This window comes from Tiliqua scincoides, chromosome 2, assembly GCF_035046505.1.
Source record: "Tiliqua scincoides isolate rTilSci1 chromosome 2, rTilSci1.hap2, whole genome shotgun sequence".
NCBI lineage: Eukaryota > Metazoa > Chordata > Lepidosauria > Squamata > Scincidae > Tiliqua > Tiliqua scincoides.
In genome coordinates, this window is record NC_089822.1 from 133,567,199 (window position 1) to 133,586,302 (window position 19,104).

The 19,104-nt window shown below is 43.9% G+C and overlaps 1 protein-coding gene across 1 annotated transcript in view; it reads left to right on the forward strand.

Moving 5' to 3' along the window:
• Positions 1 to 19,104, forward strand: part of ESYT1 (extended synaptotagmin 1) — a 56,560-nt gene that overhangs the window by 17,233 nt on the left and 20,223 nt on the right. The window contains exons 2-16 of the mRNA XM_066615123.1: positions 7,086 to 7,127; positions 7,217 to 7,351; positions 8,532 to 8,605; positions 9,181 to 9,253; positions 9,848 to 9,937; positions 10,275 to 10,330; positions 10,787 to 10,910; positions 11,954 to 12,130; positions 12,336 to 12,418; positions 13,765 to 13,813; positions 14,147 to 14,236; positions 14,817 to 14,909; positions 16,712 to 16,783; positions 17,002 to 17,088; positions 17,173 to 17,322. Of these exons, the coding sequence (XP_066471220.1) occupies positions 7,086 to 7,127; positions 7,217 to 7,351; positions 8,532 to 8,605; positions 9,181 to 9,253; positions 9,848 to 9,937; positions 10,275 to 10,330; positions 10,787 to 10,910; positions 11,954 to 12,130; positions 12,336 to 12,418; positions 13,765 to 13,813; positions 14,147 to 14,236; positions 14,817 to 14,909; positions 16,712 to 16,783; positions 17,002 to 17,088; positions 17,173 to 17,322 (1,395 nt within the window). The remainder of the gene's footprint in view (positions 1 to 7,085; positions 7,128 to 7,216; positions 7,352 to 8,531; positions 8,606 to 9,180; positions 9,254 to 9,847; positions 9,938 to 10,274; positions 10,331 to 10,786; positions 10,911 to 11,953; positions 12,131 to 12,335; positions 12,419 to 13,764; positions 13,814 to 14,146; positions 14,237 to 14,816; positions 14,910 to 16,711; positions 16,784 to 17,001; positions 17,089 to 17,172; positions 17,323 to 19,104) is intronic.

Genomic DNA, 19,104 nt, shown 5'->3' on the forward strand with positions numbered 1-19,104 from the left:
CTACAAAGCAGAGGGTTCCAGAGACACCCCAAGCCATATTCTGCAGGAGCTTTTTTCGGGTCCCTGGTGGTGTGTTCTGAATTATGTTTGTCTACAGTCTTGTACTGTGTGCAAGCCATGTGTGGTTCTTGAGTCCCATGGCAAAGATATAATCTGAAGTTGATGTGTAGGTAGCAGGGGAAGCGTGACACATTTGGGGAAAATGAGACTGGCCACTTTCATTTTGATGGAGCACAGGTTTATGACTCAAGTGACAGGGCCCTGCTTTCCTGTCCCATCCTGCCACAGCAATCCTGTACTTATTTGTTTCTATGGCAACTTAACTGCAGGAAGTCAGCTGCAGTGAACCAGGTACAAGAATGTATGAGCATAGCCAAGCAGGAGTAGGCAGGTGCCTGCAGAGAAGCAGCTGCATTGCCCCTGCAACAAAGTCTTATGGCACCTTGCTACAATCAATGTGTTAAGGCAGCGAACCTTTTTCATTTCATGGGAGACTGAGAAGTCGCTAAAATTGTCAAGGCACACCATTGGTTTTTAAATAATTGACAAGGCACACCATGCTGCAGGTGGGGGGCTCGCAGCTGCCAATGGCCCTACTAATAAATGACCCTTCCCAAATTCCCATGGCGCACCTGCAGATAATTTGTGGCACATCAATGTGCTGCAATACTCTGGTTGGAAAATCACTGCTTTAAGGTGTCACAGGGCTCTTTTTTTCTGCTCTAACAAGCAGAATATGATTTCCCATATGGTTTCTCCCTTGGGGACTTACATTGCCCAGTGAATCTTACCAGTGCCATTTTCTAACACCCAGGTTTACTCTTCAGTCCTGGCATAATCTCATTTTCCTCTTTCTCTATTCCTGCTTGAGAAGAGAAAATTAAGCTAAAAAATTTTCAGATGCATTTTTTCCAGGCTTGCATAAAGCCTTTGCAAGTTAGGGATTCTGTACTCTATCAGTGTTCAAATATTGCTATGGGCAGTGAAAGACTAATATTTAGCATATGTGTCCCTTTTGACTTGCAAGTAAAATTATAAGAACATAAAGAGCAGCCCCACTAGATCAGGCCAATGGCCCATCTAATCCAGCTTCCTGTATCTCACAGTGGCCGACCAGGTGCCTCAGGGAGCACACAAGACAACAAGAGACCTGCATCCTGGGACCCTCCCTTGCATCTGGCATTCTGAGGTAGAATATAGGTTCAGCAAAAGAACACACACATAGATCTGGACTGCTGACTGACAAGCATTTATTCTGAAATAGCCACTCAGTTGTTTGCTTGTTTTTTTTTTCAGAACTCAGTTGTAGTAATTGTGGAGGGTAATAAAGTGCAATAAAGGCTCAAGCATGCCCTGTGTGGGCAAAGCACTATTAAGACTTTCGAGACTATTAATGCCTTTATAGTGGATGTTGTCTTTTTCAGATTCTGTTGATTCTGTTCTCTTGTTATTATCTGGGACTGGGGGAATCAGTGCAGAATAACTGCCAGCTTGTCTCTTGAATAACTTCTCAATTGGCAGACAGTCTTTTTTTTTAGGGGTGAGGGGAACAGTTTTGCTTAAGTTATATCCTCTCATTGTTATCTTTTTAAAAAAATTTATTCAAGAGGCAAACTGAAGGTTATTCTGCATTAATCCCCCAGCTCCAATGAACAGGGGATCAATAAAATTGATTACACATGATGGAGAAGATGTCCTGTTGACTTTGGAAAGGACCTTTACTGAATGGGGCTTTCTTGAGAGTAAACATAGAAGATTCTTGAGCATGAGGAAGAGCACTGCTAGATAATAAATTGCTATATTAAGTGTTGCCTCCGTTTTCATTCCACTTCCAACTTCCATTGCCAAAAAAGCAATGCCCCAGCCATGCTAAAGGGTTCTATTGTGGAAGTGCCCTAGTTGTTGTTTTTTTAAAACATACCTCCTCAAATGGAAACTCTTAAGGGAGTAAAAAGTTGTGGATAAACCATGAACAGGAACTGTGAAATAGCAAGGTAGGGGCAGGAGCAACAAGGGCTTATACGAAGCACTGATGTTGTATTTCTCCTGCACACTGCTGATCTCCTCTATGGTATTTGAGATTTCACTAAATAAGATACTGCTTGTGTGTTCTGAACCTTTTTTCCCTCAGTCTGAGAAAATGGGTGTGTGTGTGTGTGTGTGTGTGTGTGTGTGTGTGTGTGTGTGCAAACTTTGTGTTTTTTTTAACTGTTGTTGGCAGGCTCTTGGACTCTCCCCGGCATCCACCTTCCATACTTACATGGCAGTCATGCAGATGCACAAAATAAACACAGCCCTAACTACAGGGCATATCTTTTGCCCTTAAGAAGTTTTCTCCAGGGTATCCAAGCTATGTTGCAATGATGTTGTATATGTTTGCAAGCTCTTCTGTGTATTCCTCAGCTGTACATCATCTCAAATTTGTCTTTTAAAAGTTTGCCTCTTCCAAGCTTCATGCTATCCATCTATATGAAATGGTTCAATAGTGTGCCTGCCTTAAGAGGCAGTATCCCAAAACAACATGCCCATGCTCTTTGTAACAGGCTGTTTAGTTCCATATGAATCCTTGTGAAGAAGTAATCTGTAACCTATTTAGTGTGGGGAAGAGCAATTTGGGTGAATACATTCTCAGTTTGTTTTTTTGTTCACATGTATGCCCAGGCAAGGTCATGTGTACACCTGCACATATCTAGCTAACTCTTGATGCTCTAGATTAGAAGCTTGGATAATCAATGATATTATTTACATTTGTTCATTGCTTTTCCATAAAACTTTCAAAGCAATGTACAAGATTTAAAAATATAGCAAACAGGAGAGATTATCCATATTTCTTAGAAGATTTTTACCCCTCCCAGAGCTCAAGGTAGCTCTTTGCTCACTTGCATCCCAAACTAAGTGCTAGGTTCAGTACAACGTCATCTCATCTTGTTTTAAACACTCCTGTTCTATAAGAAATGTTGAGACTGGACTCCCTAACTCATGTTAGTGGGGGAGGGGCTGCTGAGAGCAAATCCTGCGCATAGCTTACGTCCTACATACCATGTATATTGTCTTAGATCTGTGCAAGTATTTGCATCGTACAGGGAATGGCAACTGGTTGCCATTTACATACATGTGTAGGATACTACATGTGACAATCACCCATGAATTGTCTCCATTTTCTACACAGAGCTGACTTCTGAGTAGGTTTTTGTAATGTGTGAAATATCTCCCTCTCTGTCTCTCTTGCACATGCATGCATGCCAGCTTCTTACAGCTTTTCCTGTGGGTGTACAGGCATTCTGTAAGAAACTGAAAACTCTGCTGAACCACTCAATACCATGACTCCAGTGGAAGGGGAAGGGTGTGTATGTTTGAGAATAGTGACCTAGAATGTTGAACAAGATCAGCTGCTTTTCTCATGTCAACAGTCATCCCCCTGTTGCAAAGCATCTTTTACTGCCCCTCCTTGCCCCTCTATTCCAAGCAAGCAGATTAGGAAAGATCAGAACAAATGGCTTCACCAAGCAGCTGACCTAGCAATGGTTGATGACTAACCAGCACTCTGCTCCAAGGTTATGAACCCTACACTCGGTTTCCTTGGAGTCTTGCTTCTCATCCTTGACCTATATTTTGGTCTACATTTCACTGATAACCCTGTTGCTTATTTGTGGCTCCTGAAGCCTCAAATACTTGCAGGAAGGCTTTGGAACTGAGTCTTTGGACTTTGGGTGTGGTTTAGATTTTGTGTGCAAAAGGGGACCCACAGTGCGATTGAGGGACCAAAGTCACTAACAGTTCGAGCTTGGATTTACGCATCTGTTAATGACTGAACAAGGAATGGCAAAATAAGTGGGTGTTGCTCAATATCTCAGTGTTGAAGAGGTGTAAGGCACCCACTTGGGAAAGAGTATAGTTCAGATGTCCAAACCCCTTCATGCCACACCCAGTGAAGAATTCTGTCACTTGCTTTGGGGGGGTGGGGGTGGAATGAATACAAGAAATGTTAGGATGCTCAATCCTGCACCAGAACTCTTCTCCTCTTATGTATATTTTTTAAAAAAAATATGCCTCAGCTCTCAGCCTCAAAGAGCTTCCAAGGTGACCTGCAACAATCACTTTAAAAACTATCCAAACACAAAACCAAAAAATCAATAAAAATCTATTTGGAAAGTGCAGCCGAAACAGAGATGCAGCAAAATAATATCTTAATGAGGAAGGGGGGGAAACAAGCTAACCCCAAAGGACAGTAAAACAAAAAAGATTTTAATGTGCTAGACTCTAGCACATTCTAACAGCTAGAGGATACCAATAAAGATATGACTGAGAGGGCTTCTTAGAGTAGGCAGCCTGGCACTGGCACTGAAAAGGCCTGTCCATCCACAAGTCTGAAGATGGTGATATGCAGAGCTCAGTACAGGCAGTGGGCAGGACTATGTGGAAGAAGACTACCCTTTCACATACATTTCTTTCCTTTTTTTGTTAGTGTCCTCTCTTCTGAGGAGTTCATGGTTCATGAGGTCATTTCATTTTTATCCCTCGCTCGAGCACAGAGACAGTTCAGTGTCACCAGTGAGCTTTAATGGCTGAACCAAAATTCAAATGCTAGCCCACCTATCCTCCACACCAGTGGTTCTCAAATCTCTTAGGACCAGGACTCACTTTTTAGAATGCCAATCTGTTGGGACCCATTGGAAATGATGTCGTTAACCTGGAAGTGATGTCATGGTCAGAAGTGTCATCATCAGGCAGGAAAATTTTTAACACCCCCATATGACAAAATCAAATTAAGTAAATTAAAAGATTACAATAAGTATAAGATTAAAAATTTATATAAAATAAAGAAAAACCGTCCTAACCCACCCATGCAGTTGCTGAAAAAAAATCCCCAAACTTTGCAAAGGGTGGAGTCCTATCCGTACCTGGTGTAAGCCCCATTGACTGTTATTGTTAAAAGCTTATACAGGTTGAGTCTTATTATTCGCAAGCATGTGGATGGCAAAAAATGCACTATAGCAAATTTCTTTGCTCTGGTGATTGAAAAACAGCCTTGATGACCTTAGTAATGCACACAGAGGGCATCGGTCTCTCTCCATAAGAACATAAGAACAGCCCCACTGGATCAGGCCATAGGCCCATCTAGTCCAGCTTCCTTTATCTCACAGCGGCCCACCAAATGCCCAGAGAGCACACCAGATAACAAGAGACCTGCATCCTGGTGTCCTCCCTTGCATCTGGCATTCTGACATAGCCCATTTCTAAAATCAGGAGGTTGCACATACACATCATGGCTTGTAACCCGTAATGGATTTTTCCTCCAGAAACTTGTCCAATCGCCTTTTAAAGGCATCCAGGCCAGATGCTGTCACCACATCCTGGGGCAAGGAGTTCCACAGACCAACCACATGCTGAGTAAAGAAATATTTTCTTTGTCTGTCCTAACTCTCCCAACACTCAATTTTAGTGGATGTCCCCTAGTTCTGGTGTTATGTGAGAGTGTAAAGAGCATCTCTCTATCCACTTTATCCTTCCCATGCATAATTTTGCATGTCTTAATCATGTCCCCCCTCAGGCGTCTCTTTTCTAGACTGAAGAGGCCCAAACGCCGTAGCCTTTCCTCATAAGGAAGGTGCCCCAGCCCAGTAATCAACTTAGTCACTCTCTTTTGCACCTTTTCCATTTCCACTATGACCTTTTTGAGATGTGGCGACTAGAACTGGACGCAATACTCCCCAGGCGCTTAGGCTTCACTAGGAGGCAGCAATCCCTCCCTTCACCAGGAGCCCCAGCAAGGGGGAAAGAATGGAGAAGGTGATAATCGCTGCCATTTAGCCTTCTTTCAGGAGCTCAGGGAGAAGGAAGCCTGCAGAGAATGACTGATGGATTGTCAGCCAGCTGCACTCTCTGGCATTATTAAACGACTGTTTTTCTTTCATTTAAAGGGCCCTTCTCATCAGCTTTGATATAGAAAAAATCTGTGGATACTTAGGTTATACCTGTAATCACTTATATGGCTGTCTCTCTGCAACAGTAAAAAGCAGTTTTTTAAACGGTGATTTAAAAGGGGTGCATTTTTCCCCTGCTCCAGGGATCAGCACATTCCTTCTCATTTGCAGGGGCCATTCATGTTGAGTCAAATCTGTGTATAAAAAATCCGTGTATAACAAGGCTGGACCTGAATATAGTAGCCTGTTAAAAGTACAGATCTGTAACATTTCTCCAAATGCAGTCCTATGCCATGGCAGTATCAAGTCTAATATATTAAAAATAAGATATTGAAATGAATGGGACCCCACCTGAAATTGGTTTGCAACCCACCTAGTGGGTCCTGACCCACAGTTTGAGAAACACCACACCATACTTTCAACCCAATCCTATGCTGCCCAGAGTGCGGGGCTGCCACAGTGCCAAAAATGGCTGCCATGGCATTCTGAGTGCTAACCGGGCAACGCCGGCAGCACCCTGGGAGAAAGGAACTTTTGTCCCATTCCGCCGGGTAAGGTGAGTAGCCCCACAATGGGGCTACTCAATTCTAAAGCAACCCTTCAGTCAATGTAGAATCAAGAACCTCCATGTCGGGTGGCAGACCCAAAACAGGCTCAGGATCTGGTGGAGCAAAGCTCCACCGGTTCCACTCCGCTCCCTCCCCCCGGCATGCCTCCTCCCCACCCTCTCCCTCCCCAGCTCCCCCACCCTAGAACGCCTCCTCCCTGCCTCTTCCGATGCCCTCACCTACCTCTCCACCACATGGCGGTCTGTGCGGCCGCCTAGCAGCGGAGCACTGGTGATCCATCAGTGTTAGCCCATCGCCAGGCAGCGCTAGGGCCTGGCAAACATGCTTTATGGCACATTTGTGATGGTGCGTGCTAGCGGAAAGCCAGTGCGCACTGTTTAGGATTGGACCCTGACTCCTGTTGTATTAAAATTATGAGGCATAAGGAATGTACACAGTTCTAACTTTAACTAGCATTTCCCACTGAACACACTTTAAAGAGACATGGTTGATTTCTTTGGATGTGGGAATGAATCTCTAGCATGCCCAGGAATCCCTATCAGGTAGGACTCTTGTTGCCTAAACTAATCTGTATTTATTTTTTTCTTTTCAGGTTAGTTTTCCAGAGGTTGAAAAAGCTGAATGGTTGAACAAGGTGAGAAGCAGTAGGCACAGTTGTTTCCCTTCTATCAATGTTGCGTGATGATATCTGACTGGCGTTGTGTTCTCTTACACCCATGGTAGATTCTGGCCCAGGCCTGGCCCTTCTTTGGCCAGTACATGGAGAAGCTGTTGGTGGAAAACATTGCTCCAAGCATCCGGGCCTCCAACACGCATCTGCAAACCTTCACTTTTGCCAAGGTGGACATGGGAGAGAAGGTAATGGGCAGTGGGAAATATTTAATAAAAATATTAGAGGACAGCCCCACCCAGTGGTCAAGCCCAACACAGCCATGCACATTAACAATTACACTGCCACCGCCTATCCCTTGGACATGAGGTCCCCTGTCAGTTGTCAGCCTGTCACAAGACTCCACAACACCAGGTCTTCTCTAGTCTATCAGCATCCACAGACTCAAGATAAAGATGGGGAAGGAAATGTAACTCCCAAAGAACAAACCATTCTGACAATGAAGAATTCTCACAGCATAATATGTGGAATTTCAAAGATCTTAAGGTAGCAAAATGTAAAAACCGTGTATCCAAATAAAGATTTATTTTTTAAAAATTATTTTAATAATTCTATGCTGGAAGGCACAGTTAGACACCAGCAAGGCCATCCATGAGGCTGACAGAGATGGTCACCTCAGGCAGTGGTTTAGTGTGGGGTGCCTGCCTGTGTCTACCCACCAACCTTCGATGTTCCTCCTTCTCCCACTTGGATTTGAAAAGGAAAGTGAGCCAAAGAGGATGTATTGAGACTCTCTAAGCCACTTCTCTTCTCTCCACCACACTTCCGGTTCTACTTCATTCCCCCTTTTCAAATCCAATAAGAGGAGCAGCCCTATGTATGCTGATGCTTAAGAGGGGAGGGCAGCAATTGTCATGCCACCTCAGGCACCAGCAAATCTGCTGGTCCATGCCATCTGGAGGGGATTGCTTCAGTTTGCCAAAAGGATTTGGGGGGGGGGGTGCATTTCTGGTGGATTGTGTTTTTCATCTATTAGGAGTTGTCAAAAGTCTGGTTTTTCTCCCAAGTTTTCATTGCATTTGATACGTTTAGTTATTGCATTTTATGGTTTTGTATTTTGTACTGTCTTGCAAAATTCTATATTCTGCTGCATAGTTATTATTCTTGTCTTTATGTGGTATTGATTCCTTACTAGTGAATCGGTTGCCACAACCTCATATCCGATTCCTTTTCATCCCAAACAGATAATCACTCTCTCGTCTGTTCCCTTCCAGCTTTCACATTTAAACTCAGTGCTGTGTATATCTTGTAAGTCTGCAATACTGCTGTGCAAAATGTGGACTTTGCTCTTGGAGCTGAATCCAGTGGTCAAGGAAGAAGAGGGCACAAGGCTTTCTTTTTGAGTAATGATGTCTTTTCTGCTCCCAGCCTCTCAAGGTCGTTGGAGTCAAGGTTCACACTGGCTTGAACAAGAAGCAGATCTTGCTGGACTTAAACATCAGGTGAATTTAGCATTATTTTGTTATGCTGCTACATTGGTTCCAGAAAAGAGAACCAACACAGAATTGATGGAAATTGCTCTTCATTGAATTGACTCGCAAAAGTGTCAGTTATTTTGACAGCCCATATTATTATATGGGTGTGCCCTGTACTTTTTCTTGGAAGAGTACAAACCTGGAGGGCAAGTTTTGTCCTGTACTGAGGAGGTTGAGCTGCATTGCGGTAACTGTTTTTCTTTCTCCTGGCCCTTCCTTCGTGTCTTGCCTTTGAAGAGAGCTAGTTATAAGGAGAGATAGAGAGAAGCTGATCAGTGGATCTGTTTTGGATGCTTTTTCCCCCTCTGTACAGAGCTACACAGAGACCCACTGCCTCCTTTATTTGTTGATCATGTGGGATTTATAGTGCTTGTGAACCTAGAGGGCTGGGGACCATACTATAGTTGGGAATTCCTGGGAAAGCTGGCTGGACAAATGGAAGTTTGGGAGGAGCTGTTCCCTGTAGATTCATTCTTGCTCTGACATGGGTTTTCTTTGAATTTGGGAAGCCTCATGCTGCTATCTCCCTGTTTCCCCAACAGCTACGTAGGCGATGTCCAAATAGATGTGGAAGTGAAGAAATTTTTCTGTAAGGCTGGAGTGAAGGGCATGCAGGTAAGATTGATTAGGGCTGAGGCCTAGATAAGGATCTAGGGAAACTATCGCATTTCAGCTGTTCAAGGTTATTCTGGTCAATTCAGAGGCTGATACAATTCAGAGAGATGAGTTTTGGCCTCTGTGTGTGCAGTGGAGAGTTTCCTCTTGGCATCCTGACGCAGTCTGGCTTCTAGTCCAGGCACAGTCTACTTGGCCTATGCAGAGCATCAGTCTGAGATCCCTCGGTAGTCCAATTTTGCCATTCATTTTCATGGACTTCCTTTACACGCTATGACTTCCTGGCCACCCACCGTGTTTCTGCCAGTCTTTGTACCTCAAACATCATATGTGAAGGAGACAAATCTCTTTTCCTCTCCCCAGTATTCCATAATTTTTGAATTGAGGCTTAAACCTGCAATCATACTGTGGGATGTGGCAGGATAGCCCTCTCCTGCTTATCAGAGAGAGCTGCATCACTGGTGGCATGGTAGGAACACTGCTTGAACCAGAGGCTCTTGGGTTTGTTGGTCTTCTTTTCAGCCTGTTTCAGAGCACAGACATTAAAATAACAGTGACTGACAATTTGGCCTCTGTTTTTTCCTTTTCTCTCAGCTCCATGGCATGTTGCGGGTCATCCTAGAACCTCTCATTGGTGATGTTCCCATTGTGGGGGCACTCACCATGTTCTTCATCCGTCGGCCAGTAAGTATTACTTCAACCCACACCCCATGCGATTTCTCTTTCTGAAAAACTAGTCAGTCAGATTATGTTATTCTGTTCATATCACAGTGACTGCCAGCAATGCTTATCTCCTTGCATTTCCTTGCTTGATCAGTTGTCGGTCTTGTGAATCCCATCTTTACTCCCTTCCCTGTTGGAATCCCATGAAATCTGAGACCACATCAAAGTTAATCTGGCAGAAACAGCATTAAAAACTGTGGGACAGTAGGCCCTAAAGCCTGCCCTTACATGGCAAGATAAGATGACCAGATGATCTTTCTCTCCACCATTCCCCATCAACCCCCCCTTTTTTTCCTAGACTCTGGATATCAACTGGACTGGAATGACCAACCTCTTGGACATCCCTGGACTGAGGTAAATTATGGTTGGTTTTAAACCCTGAGGTTTACTGGCCATTAAAAATGGCTTTGAAAATTTCTGTGAAAAACAAATCTGGAAAATGTATAAATGAAGGAAAAAGGAGGGGATGGAAATGGTTGCCTTGTTTTCTTCCTCCATCAAAATTGCCCTGAGATTGCTGGCTGAGGAATTTTTCCTCTTGGAGATGTCCTGATGTGTAAGAAGGGCAATGTTAGGAAAATTTTGTAGACTAAAGCAGAGGAAAAACTTATGGAGAGACGATGAGAATGGAACAGAAAAGGGATTTTTTCCAAGAGGAATTTTCTAGGGTGCAGTGGGACAGAAGGGCATCCTTGGGGATTGGAGGGGTGCATGGCTGCAACATATAGTTTGCTGGACTGTATGATTATGCAGGGTGTGGCATGGCCAAGGGGAATGTGCTGTGTTAAAACGGAAGGCTTTTTTCTGCAGCTCACTGTCTGACACAATGATCATGGACTCCATTGCCTCTTTCTTGGTTCTCCCCAATCGCTTGCTCATCCCACTGGTTCCTGACCTCCAGGAGGCAGCTGAGCTCCGCTGCCCAATTCCTAGGGTAAGATGGACTCTCTGATAAGGAGGAGTGTTGGCTCATGAGTGAAAGCCCTATATCTGATGCTCTAAGCCAGGGGTGTCCAAACCCCAGCCCTGGGGCCACTTGTGGCCCTCGAGGACTCCCAATCTGGTCCTCAGGGAACCCCCAGTCTCCAATGAGAATCTGGCTCTCCAGAAACTTGCTGGAGCCCGTGCTGGCTTGATGCAACTGCTCTCAGTGTGATTCAGCCAACAATTCAACCTCTCACATGAGCTGTGGGATGAGGGCTCCCTCCACTGCTTGCTGTTTCACACCTGTGATGCAGCAGTGGCATCAAAGGAAAGGCTGGCCTTGCTTTGTGCAAGGACTTTTATAGGCCTAGTGCTATTGCAAGACCTTCATTCATTCATATAAGTTCCATCTCTAATATATTCATTTATGTAAATTTATTCAAATTTGAAATGTAAATTAATTCTTTTTTTCCCTGGCCCCTAACACAGCGTCAGAGAGATGATGTGGCCCTCTTGCCAAAAGGTTTGGACACCCCTGCTCTAGGCTCTTCAGACTAAAAAGAAGGTGCCTGAGGGGGGCATGATTGAGAAATATAAAGTTATGTATGGGGTGGATAGAAAGAAGTTCTTTTTCCTCTCGAACAATCCCAGAACCAGAGATCATCCACTAGAACTGACTGGCAGGAGAGTCAAAAGAGTCAAAAGGAAATATTTCTTTATTTAGTGCATAATTAATCTTTGGAACTCATAGCCTCAGAGCATGGTAATGGCACCTGACCTAGTTGCCTTTAAAGAGGGAATTAGACAGATTGGTGGAGAAAGTACAGCACAGGTTAAAAGTCATGGTGAACATACAACCTCCAGATCTTAGAGGTAGCCTATCTCTGAATACTAGATGAAAGGGAATGGCAACAGGATACAAGTATCTTGTCTTGTGTCTTGTCCTAGAGGCATGTTGTGGGCCACTGTGAGATACAAGCTGGACTAAATGGACCCTTGTTCTAATCCAGCAGGGCTCTTCTTATGATGTGTCTTCCACTTTCTCCTTTCCAGGGCATTGTCCGTGTACATCTGATTGAGGCCAAAGATCTGCAGTCCAAGGATAAGTACATCAAAGGGATGATTGAAGGCAAGTCAGACCCCTACGCTGTTGTGCGCGTAGGCACCCAGGTCTTCACCAGCAAGGTCATTGATGAAAACCTCAACCCCAAGTGGAATGAGGTGTATGAGGTAATTGACTGCCAACAAAAGGGGTAACTTGAGTATAAATTTTTACAGAGATGCTCAATCTCCTTTTGTTCTTCCCTCCTGGCTTAGTTTTTCCTCTTCACATGACACAACTATAATTCCTTTCCTTTCTCTGTCTGAAGAGGGCCCCTCCGGCCTACACAATAGGTGGTGTCTGCTCTGACTCCCCACCCCACTATCCCCACAGTTCATTGTACACGAAGTACCGGGGCAGGAACTGGAGGTGGAGCTGTTTGACAAGGACCCCGATCAGGATGACTTCTTGGGCAGGTGAGAGGCTGGCAACTGTTTCCAGCTCTAACAGGTGTGAAACCTAGTTAGGTGAGTAGCTAAGGCAGTGTTATTCAAACTGTGAGGCGCAGCTCCCTGGGGAGGCACCACGAACGCACAGGAGAGGATGTCCTCTCGCAGTGATACAGTCACACTAGCTTTCCTGGGCAGAATGCGAGCCTCTCCGTCCCCAAATAAAACGCTTCCTATTTTACCAGTCACCAGGGGTCTTAAAGTTGTTTCCATGCAGTTGGCAAAGGGGGGGGGGGAGGTAAGCGCATACTTTACTTGACCAAGAACAGAAAAAGGGAACAGTTTTTAAAGTGATTTATAAATCTTGTTGTTTGACTGAAGAGGAGAGGCTGTATTTTTAAAGTGATGAATCTTGCTACTTGAAGGGAATACTTATCAGCCATTGATGAAGTGATTGCCAGCCCAATCCTATTCCTGGAAGTAATCCCCATTGACTCTAATGGGACTTACTTCTGAGTAGACATTCATAGGATTGAGCTGTGCATCTCCTAGTATAAGAGGCAAATCAGTCTCCTAACCAAACCCTTATCAGCTCTGATATATTTTCAAGGTCTATTTTTATTTTCCCCACCAGCTGCTGGAAAAATTTAATGTAATTTAATTAATAAAGGGTTTAATCCTATCCAGGGAGAATGGGAGAAATAACTTGTTGGCTTGGGGTCCACAGCGGTGTGTGTGTGTGTATAATGTTGGTCAGACTGGCTGTTCACAAAATTCATTTGATAAAACAATTCAATTGGTATGCTTATAAAGTTAAAAAAAAAAAAAGAGTCCTCCTGGACCAGACAAAATCTACCTACTCCAGCATCCTGTCTCCAACAGTGATCAGCAGCTGATCATTTATAAAGCATGTATATTGCTGTGTATTAATAATATATTTTTAAGATCTGCATTTAATTAGATATGATTAATATAATTAATATTTAGTCAATATTTCTGGCCACTTCCTGTTTAATGATGTCACTTCCAGCCCTCAGGAATATGATGGGGAGTCATGGCCAACAGCCACAGGGGTCAAGGGAGCCACAGGCCAGAAAAGTTTGAGTACCACTGAGCTAAGGGGTCAGAAACTGGAACATTGATGTTCTTTTTCTGACACTGGGAAGATTGGGGGCTAATTAGCAAGACAGGCAGTTAAGATCCCAGTCCAAAGGTCATCGGCTTCATCCCCAGCTCAAGTAGGATTGTCTTGGCATGGGGTGATCTGGTAGAAACTGCATGGATGGGGTTACTTGATCTGCAGAAACTTGGTTCTGTTGTTTAAAATTCTGGGAATAGCAGATATTCAAATGTGACCTTCTCTCCTTTTTCAGGATGAAGCTGGACTTCGGGGAGGTATTCAAGGCTCATGTGCTAGAAGAGGTGAGCACTAGGGTTGGCTTTATATAGGAACCTCACAATGGGATACCATTTGAAATTGGTTTCCATCTGGCTATCAGGAAGCAGGTTTTGACTTGTGGGGGGGAAATGAAGAATAATAAGGCATGTCTTCATAAAGAGGTATAATTAAGGCCTCAGCAATGGTGGGAGGGAGTAAAGTGGAAGAAAGAGTTGAGTATGAAGGTCAGAGAAGCTGTGTCTTATGGAGTTGGGCAATATAGAGGAAAAACCCATTGCCTGCAAGTGAGCATAGCCCTCAGATTCACAGACTGGCCCTGTATTCCCAATTCTCTTCCTTGTTCTTCTTCATGGCAGTGGTTTCCTTTGCAAGATGGTGGCCGGGCTCGTATACATCTGCGCCTGGAGTGGCATACTCTTATGTCAGATACTTCCAAACTGGATCAGGTGAGTATAACATGGATCTACTGTGGAGTAGGGACCAAGCGGTACAGGGATGCCCCTGGAGTGGCCAGTGCATGAAATGCTATTCTTCATATGAATTAGACGTTAACTGAATCGTGTTATCTGACTGGCAGTGGCTCTCCAAGGTCTCAGACAGCCCTGAGGTCTTTCCCAGCTATGCTGCTTGAGGTCCTTTTCTAGCTGAAGATGCCCAGGCCTACAATATTAGGGCCCCCTAGAGGCCTTTCTGTGAAGTGTTTCCTTAGAGAAAGTATTGCGTGAAGTTTCTGATCAGGAAGGAGAGTGGGATTCAGGGGGAAGCTGGGTTAGAAGAATTTGAGGCAGGAAGTTACCTACCTGGTAAATGAAGCTCCAGTATTAGCCAATCATTTGTGAAGAGAGCTGGAAAGAAATAAATTACAGATATGGAACACTCTTTCTTTCCCACTGAGTGCAAGTCTTGAGCCACTGTTACTCTCTTAGCTTGGTGTGGGGGTATTCCACAGGGATAGTACTAGTTCTTTTGGGAGGAAATGTTAGAGCTGACTGAATGTGAGTTTTACTTCTCATTTGCTGTATGAAGGTTCTTCAGTGGAACAAAACCATCTCCTCCAAGCCGGAGCCCCCATCAGCAGCAATCTTGGTTATTTATCTGGACAAGGCTCAAGAACTCCCAGTAAGTAGTCAGAGAAATGTGCACACACTTATGGACTTGCTAATTTCATTGAATCCTGCATCTGGATGGGACTGATCAGGTCTGTTGGTGAGTATTTAAGGCTATCATCCTGTACACACTTACCTAGGAGTAGGGACCATTGAACTCACTAGCACTTCTTCTGAGTAGATGTCACTAGACTTGAGCTGTAAGTGATCTGCTCTACCTTGATTTGGGGAAGTGATCTGCTCTACCTTCATTTGTGGAAAAGCAAAATTAAAACATTCGCTAAACAATATTTTTTTGTTCTGTCTTCTATAATATATTGATGGACCTTCAACTTGTTATGTTAAAGTTTTCCCCCAAGCACATTCTCAAACTTGAGGAAAATGAAAATGGCCATTCCTTCCAGTGAGCTTTTGTTTGCTTGATTGTATGTAGGCTTATACTCGAGAGAAGCAGCCTCTTTCCTTGTATTGAAAAAAACTGCACAGTTTTTCGATTAAAGCATTTGTAAATTGTTAACCAGCCTTCCTTGTGTCTTTCTCAGACCCTGAACAAAAACCCTGAACCTCTTCTAAAAGTGCACAATTGCTGCTAAAAAGGAAGTTGTATGCACCTTTGGTGTCCAAATTTGCCAACAGATGGTAATTTCTAGGAGGCGTTTGTTTTTATAGAACGCCATCAATGTACATAGCACTTTACAGAATAACAACTGTGGGGCTCAAATCAGTAAAGCCCGGGGGCCTGGAAGACTCAGACTAAGGACTTCCCATCTGGGCCCAAGCCTGGCTTCTGTTCCCGAGAATCCTCCACCTTTGTGTTGGATCTCAGCCACTTTCTCCGGAAAATAGGCAAAGGGCTCTTGAACCTCCTTCTCACCAATGTGAAGTGTAGTGGGGGCTTTGGCACTGTCCTCTTCTCATGCACCTGGGTTGTTCACTTCTGTTGAGTTTTGTTATGGTTTATTTTCAAAAGTTAGCAAGCAAGATACACAAGGGGGACACGACTCATAATAGAGCCTCTGTTTTTGTTCATGTGTTCAAGGGGGAAGCATTAAAAGAGCCCTTTTGTAATAAAATATATCTCTAGATATGGTGTTCCATATATCCCCAACCAGCACTCCTTGGTTGTTTGAGGGATCAAATCTCATATAAGTAACTTGAACTAGTTTTATGCTTAATAGCGTCAACCACATTGACAATAACCGTCATTCATTGTTCCCTCTTACATGATGTATGCTTGTAATGTTTTATCTAGTTGTTTTTCTGTCTTTTCTCCTTTTCTCATATATTATTTACATATGGATGACATTCACACATTTTTCATAGTGATAATTATACAAGCACTTCCATGCCTTGTAGTGGGTGAGCCTGTAATCCTCAGTAAGAAAATCCTTAGTAAGAATGGAATGAAAGTTCCATTCAGTGGGAGTAAGTTTCATGGAATACAATGAGACTAACTTCTGAGGAGACTTGCATAGGCTTGTGCTCTGAGTGACTGAGGTTCACAGAGAAAGCGTTCTTCCTGAGCGTCTATTTTTATTTCCCCTGGAGAGGAAGAGGGTGAAAAGGTCCTTTATCTGAGTCTTAGCTGATGCAGGAGGGAGTCAGTGAGAAGAGTGAATGTCATTAGCCTTTCAGCCCCTTGTTAACTCCAGATGTGGCCTTTGTTAAAAAATTAGTTGCCAGCCATGGTATTGGGTCTTTTCTTGGCACAAGATTCTACACCAGAGAAAGCAGATGTATGTAACTTTTTAAGGACTACATTGTTCCTAAATAAGCACTCTGTCCATTATTCCTCTCCTCTTCCCTGTTCCACAGCTGAAGAAATCCAGTAAGGAGCCCAACCCTATGGTACAACTGTCCATCCAGGATGTGACCCGTGAGAGTAGGGTGAGCATTTGGTTTTGACTATTTTTTTTAATCCTATCTATCTACAAAAGAGTGCAAGATAGTCAAGAAAGGTGCGGCAGTTCTTTTTGTCTGTCAGTTTGCTTGTGCCTCCCAGCTGCATGGCTGACTGACCTCCCACAGAAGTGGATGCTATTTCTGTCCTTCCCTGTAGAGAGCACTTGTGACTCATGGTCAGTCTCTGGTTCTTACCCTGCCAGGTTGTCTATAGTACGGTCTCCCCTGTTTGGGATGATGCGTTCCGCTTCTTCCTGCAAGACCCAACAACTGAAGATATTGACATACAGGTAGGCATTGTTCCCTCCTTTGGAGCCTCCCTCCATTGTTCTGTTCACACAGGCACTAGCAAAAAGTCTCTCTGCCCCTTACAGGTCAAAGATGACAATCGTCAAACGACTCTGGGATCCCTCACTATCCGCCTGTCTCGCCTTTTGAGTGCTGACGATCTGACACTTGACCAGTGGTTCCAGCTGGAGAACTCTGGACCCAACAGCCGCATCTACATGAAACTCGTTATGAGGGTAAAAGCATGTGGTTTGGAAATGCTATGTTTCAATTGTTGGTGTGCTCCTTTTTTATTACATATCCTCCACCTTTTCTTTTGTAACAATTTCCCATATTGTATAAGCTGTACTGAGAGCCTTGTTGACAGGAGGGCAGAGTACAAATGCTATAAATAAATGTTAATGATAGCTTGCTCTCCTCTCCAGATCAATAATTCATCCTTGGGATAGTTTGTACTAAAATGCAGTAAAACAATATTTTAAAACGCACTTAAATCCATTTTCTAAACAGAGGGAAGATACAGTAAATTTCTGATTCTGCTGGCTGACTATTTTGAACAGGGACGGAAGTCAGATCCGTTCCCACCACCACAAAATTGCTGTTCTGCTTTCACTCTGTGCAGTAAAAAATGTATTTGTTGTGGGGTGGAAAGAAGGGGGGGAGAGAGAGGTCTTCTCTTCTTGGGCACTCCTGAGTTTTCTCCCTCTCTTCTTGCTGTACTGGGAACATCTTCAAGAACAAGAGATGCAGGGAGAGACAGGAGTAAGAAGTCCACTTTTGCTCACATAAACATTTCCTAGGGCTACTTGACAGGGACAATAAACACATTTGCATATCAGTGTGTGAACTTGTGGTTAAGGTGGGATTTGAAAAAGCACAGGGCTTCAGCCTGCCAGTTTGTGGGAGTGTCGGTCTGTGGTCTTCAAGACTTTTAGGTCTGGCCTGATTGCATAAACAGCTTTATACCTCATAGACAGAACACTACCACAGAAATTCCTTGCAGTGTTGTGGCCTGGCCCAGGGCACCTGAGAGGAATTTTATCAGGGGGTATGAAGTTTATTTTGGGCCCCTTCCCAAAGAGGGAGGGGGTGAAACAGAGGGGGATCAATGAGGGTGGGCAGAATGGGGCCAAAACAGGCAGGGGGAAAGTGGTTACTGCCAGAATAGTCTTTGGAGCCCAGGTCTGCCTGTCTTCCCAATGCAGAGCTCAGGTCTGCCTGCCTGCCCGATACTGGTAGCTAGATACAGTAATACAGAAAACCTCTCTAAATCCTCACACTCCTCTCTAAAATCTTTCAGATATAGAAAATCTTTACAGGAGATTAGTAATAATAATAATAATAATAATAATAATAATAATAATAATAATAATAATAATAATAATAACTTTATTTTTACCCCGCCTTTCTCCCCAAAGGGACTCAAGGCGGCTTACAACAGATTAAAAACATAATTTAAAAACAAATAAAAACATACTAACACATCATAAAAAACAGCAGTCAGAATAAAAAATAGGTAAAAAGAGCATAGAGCAGCAGCAAGTCATAAAAAAATCAGGCCTGTAAAAAATATTAAAAGATGTTAAAAAGGCCGAGAACTCAGAAGGCTTGTTTAAACAGAAGGGTCTTCAGGCCTCGCTGAAAGGTCTCAAGAGAGGGAGCCATTCTTAAGTCAAGGGGAAGGGAGTTCTATAGCGTTGGTGCCACTACTGAGAAGGCCCTATTTCTTGCAGCCGCCCCACGTACCTCCCTAGGCGGTGGCACTTGTGAAAAGGCCTTCTCTGATGACCTAAGAGGACGAGCCGGATTGTACGGGAGTAGGCAATCTCTAAGATACCCTGGCCCAGAGCAGTATAGGGCTTTAAAGGTCAATACCAGCACCTTGAATTGGGCCCGGAAACGAATGGGCAGCCAATGCTGCTGCTGGAGAAGCGGACTGACAGAGTCGAACCGCCTACCTCCAGTAACCACACGGGCCGCCGCATTCTGCACTAGTTGCAGTTTCCGAACCGTCTTCA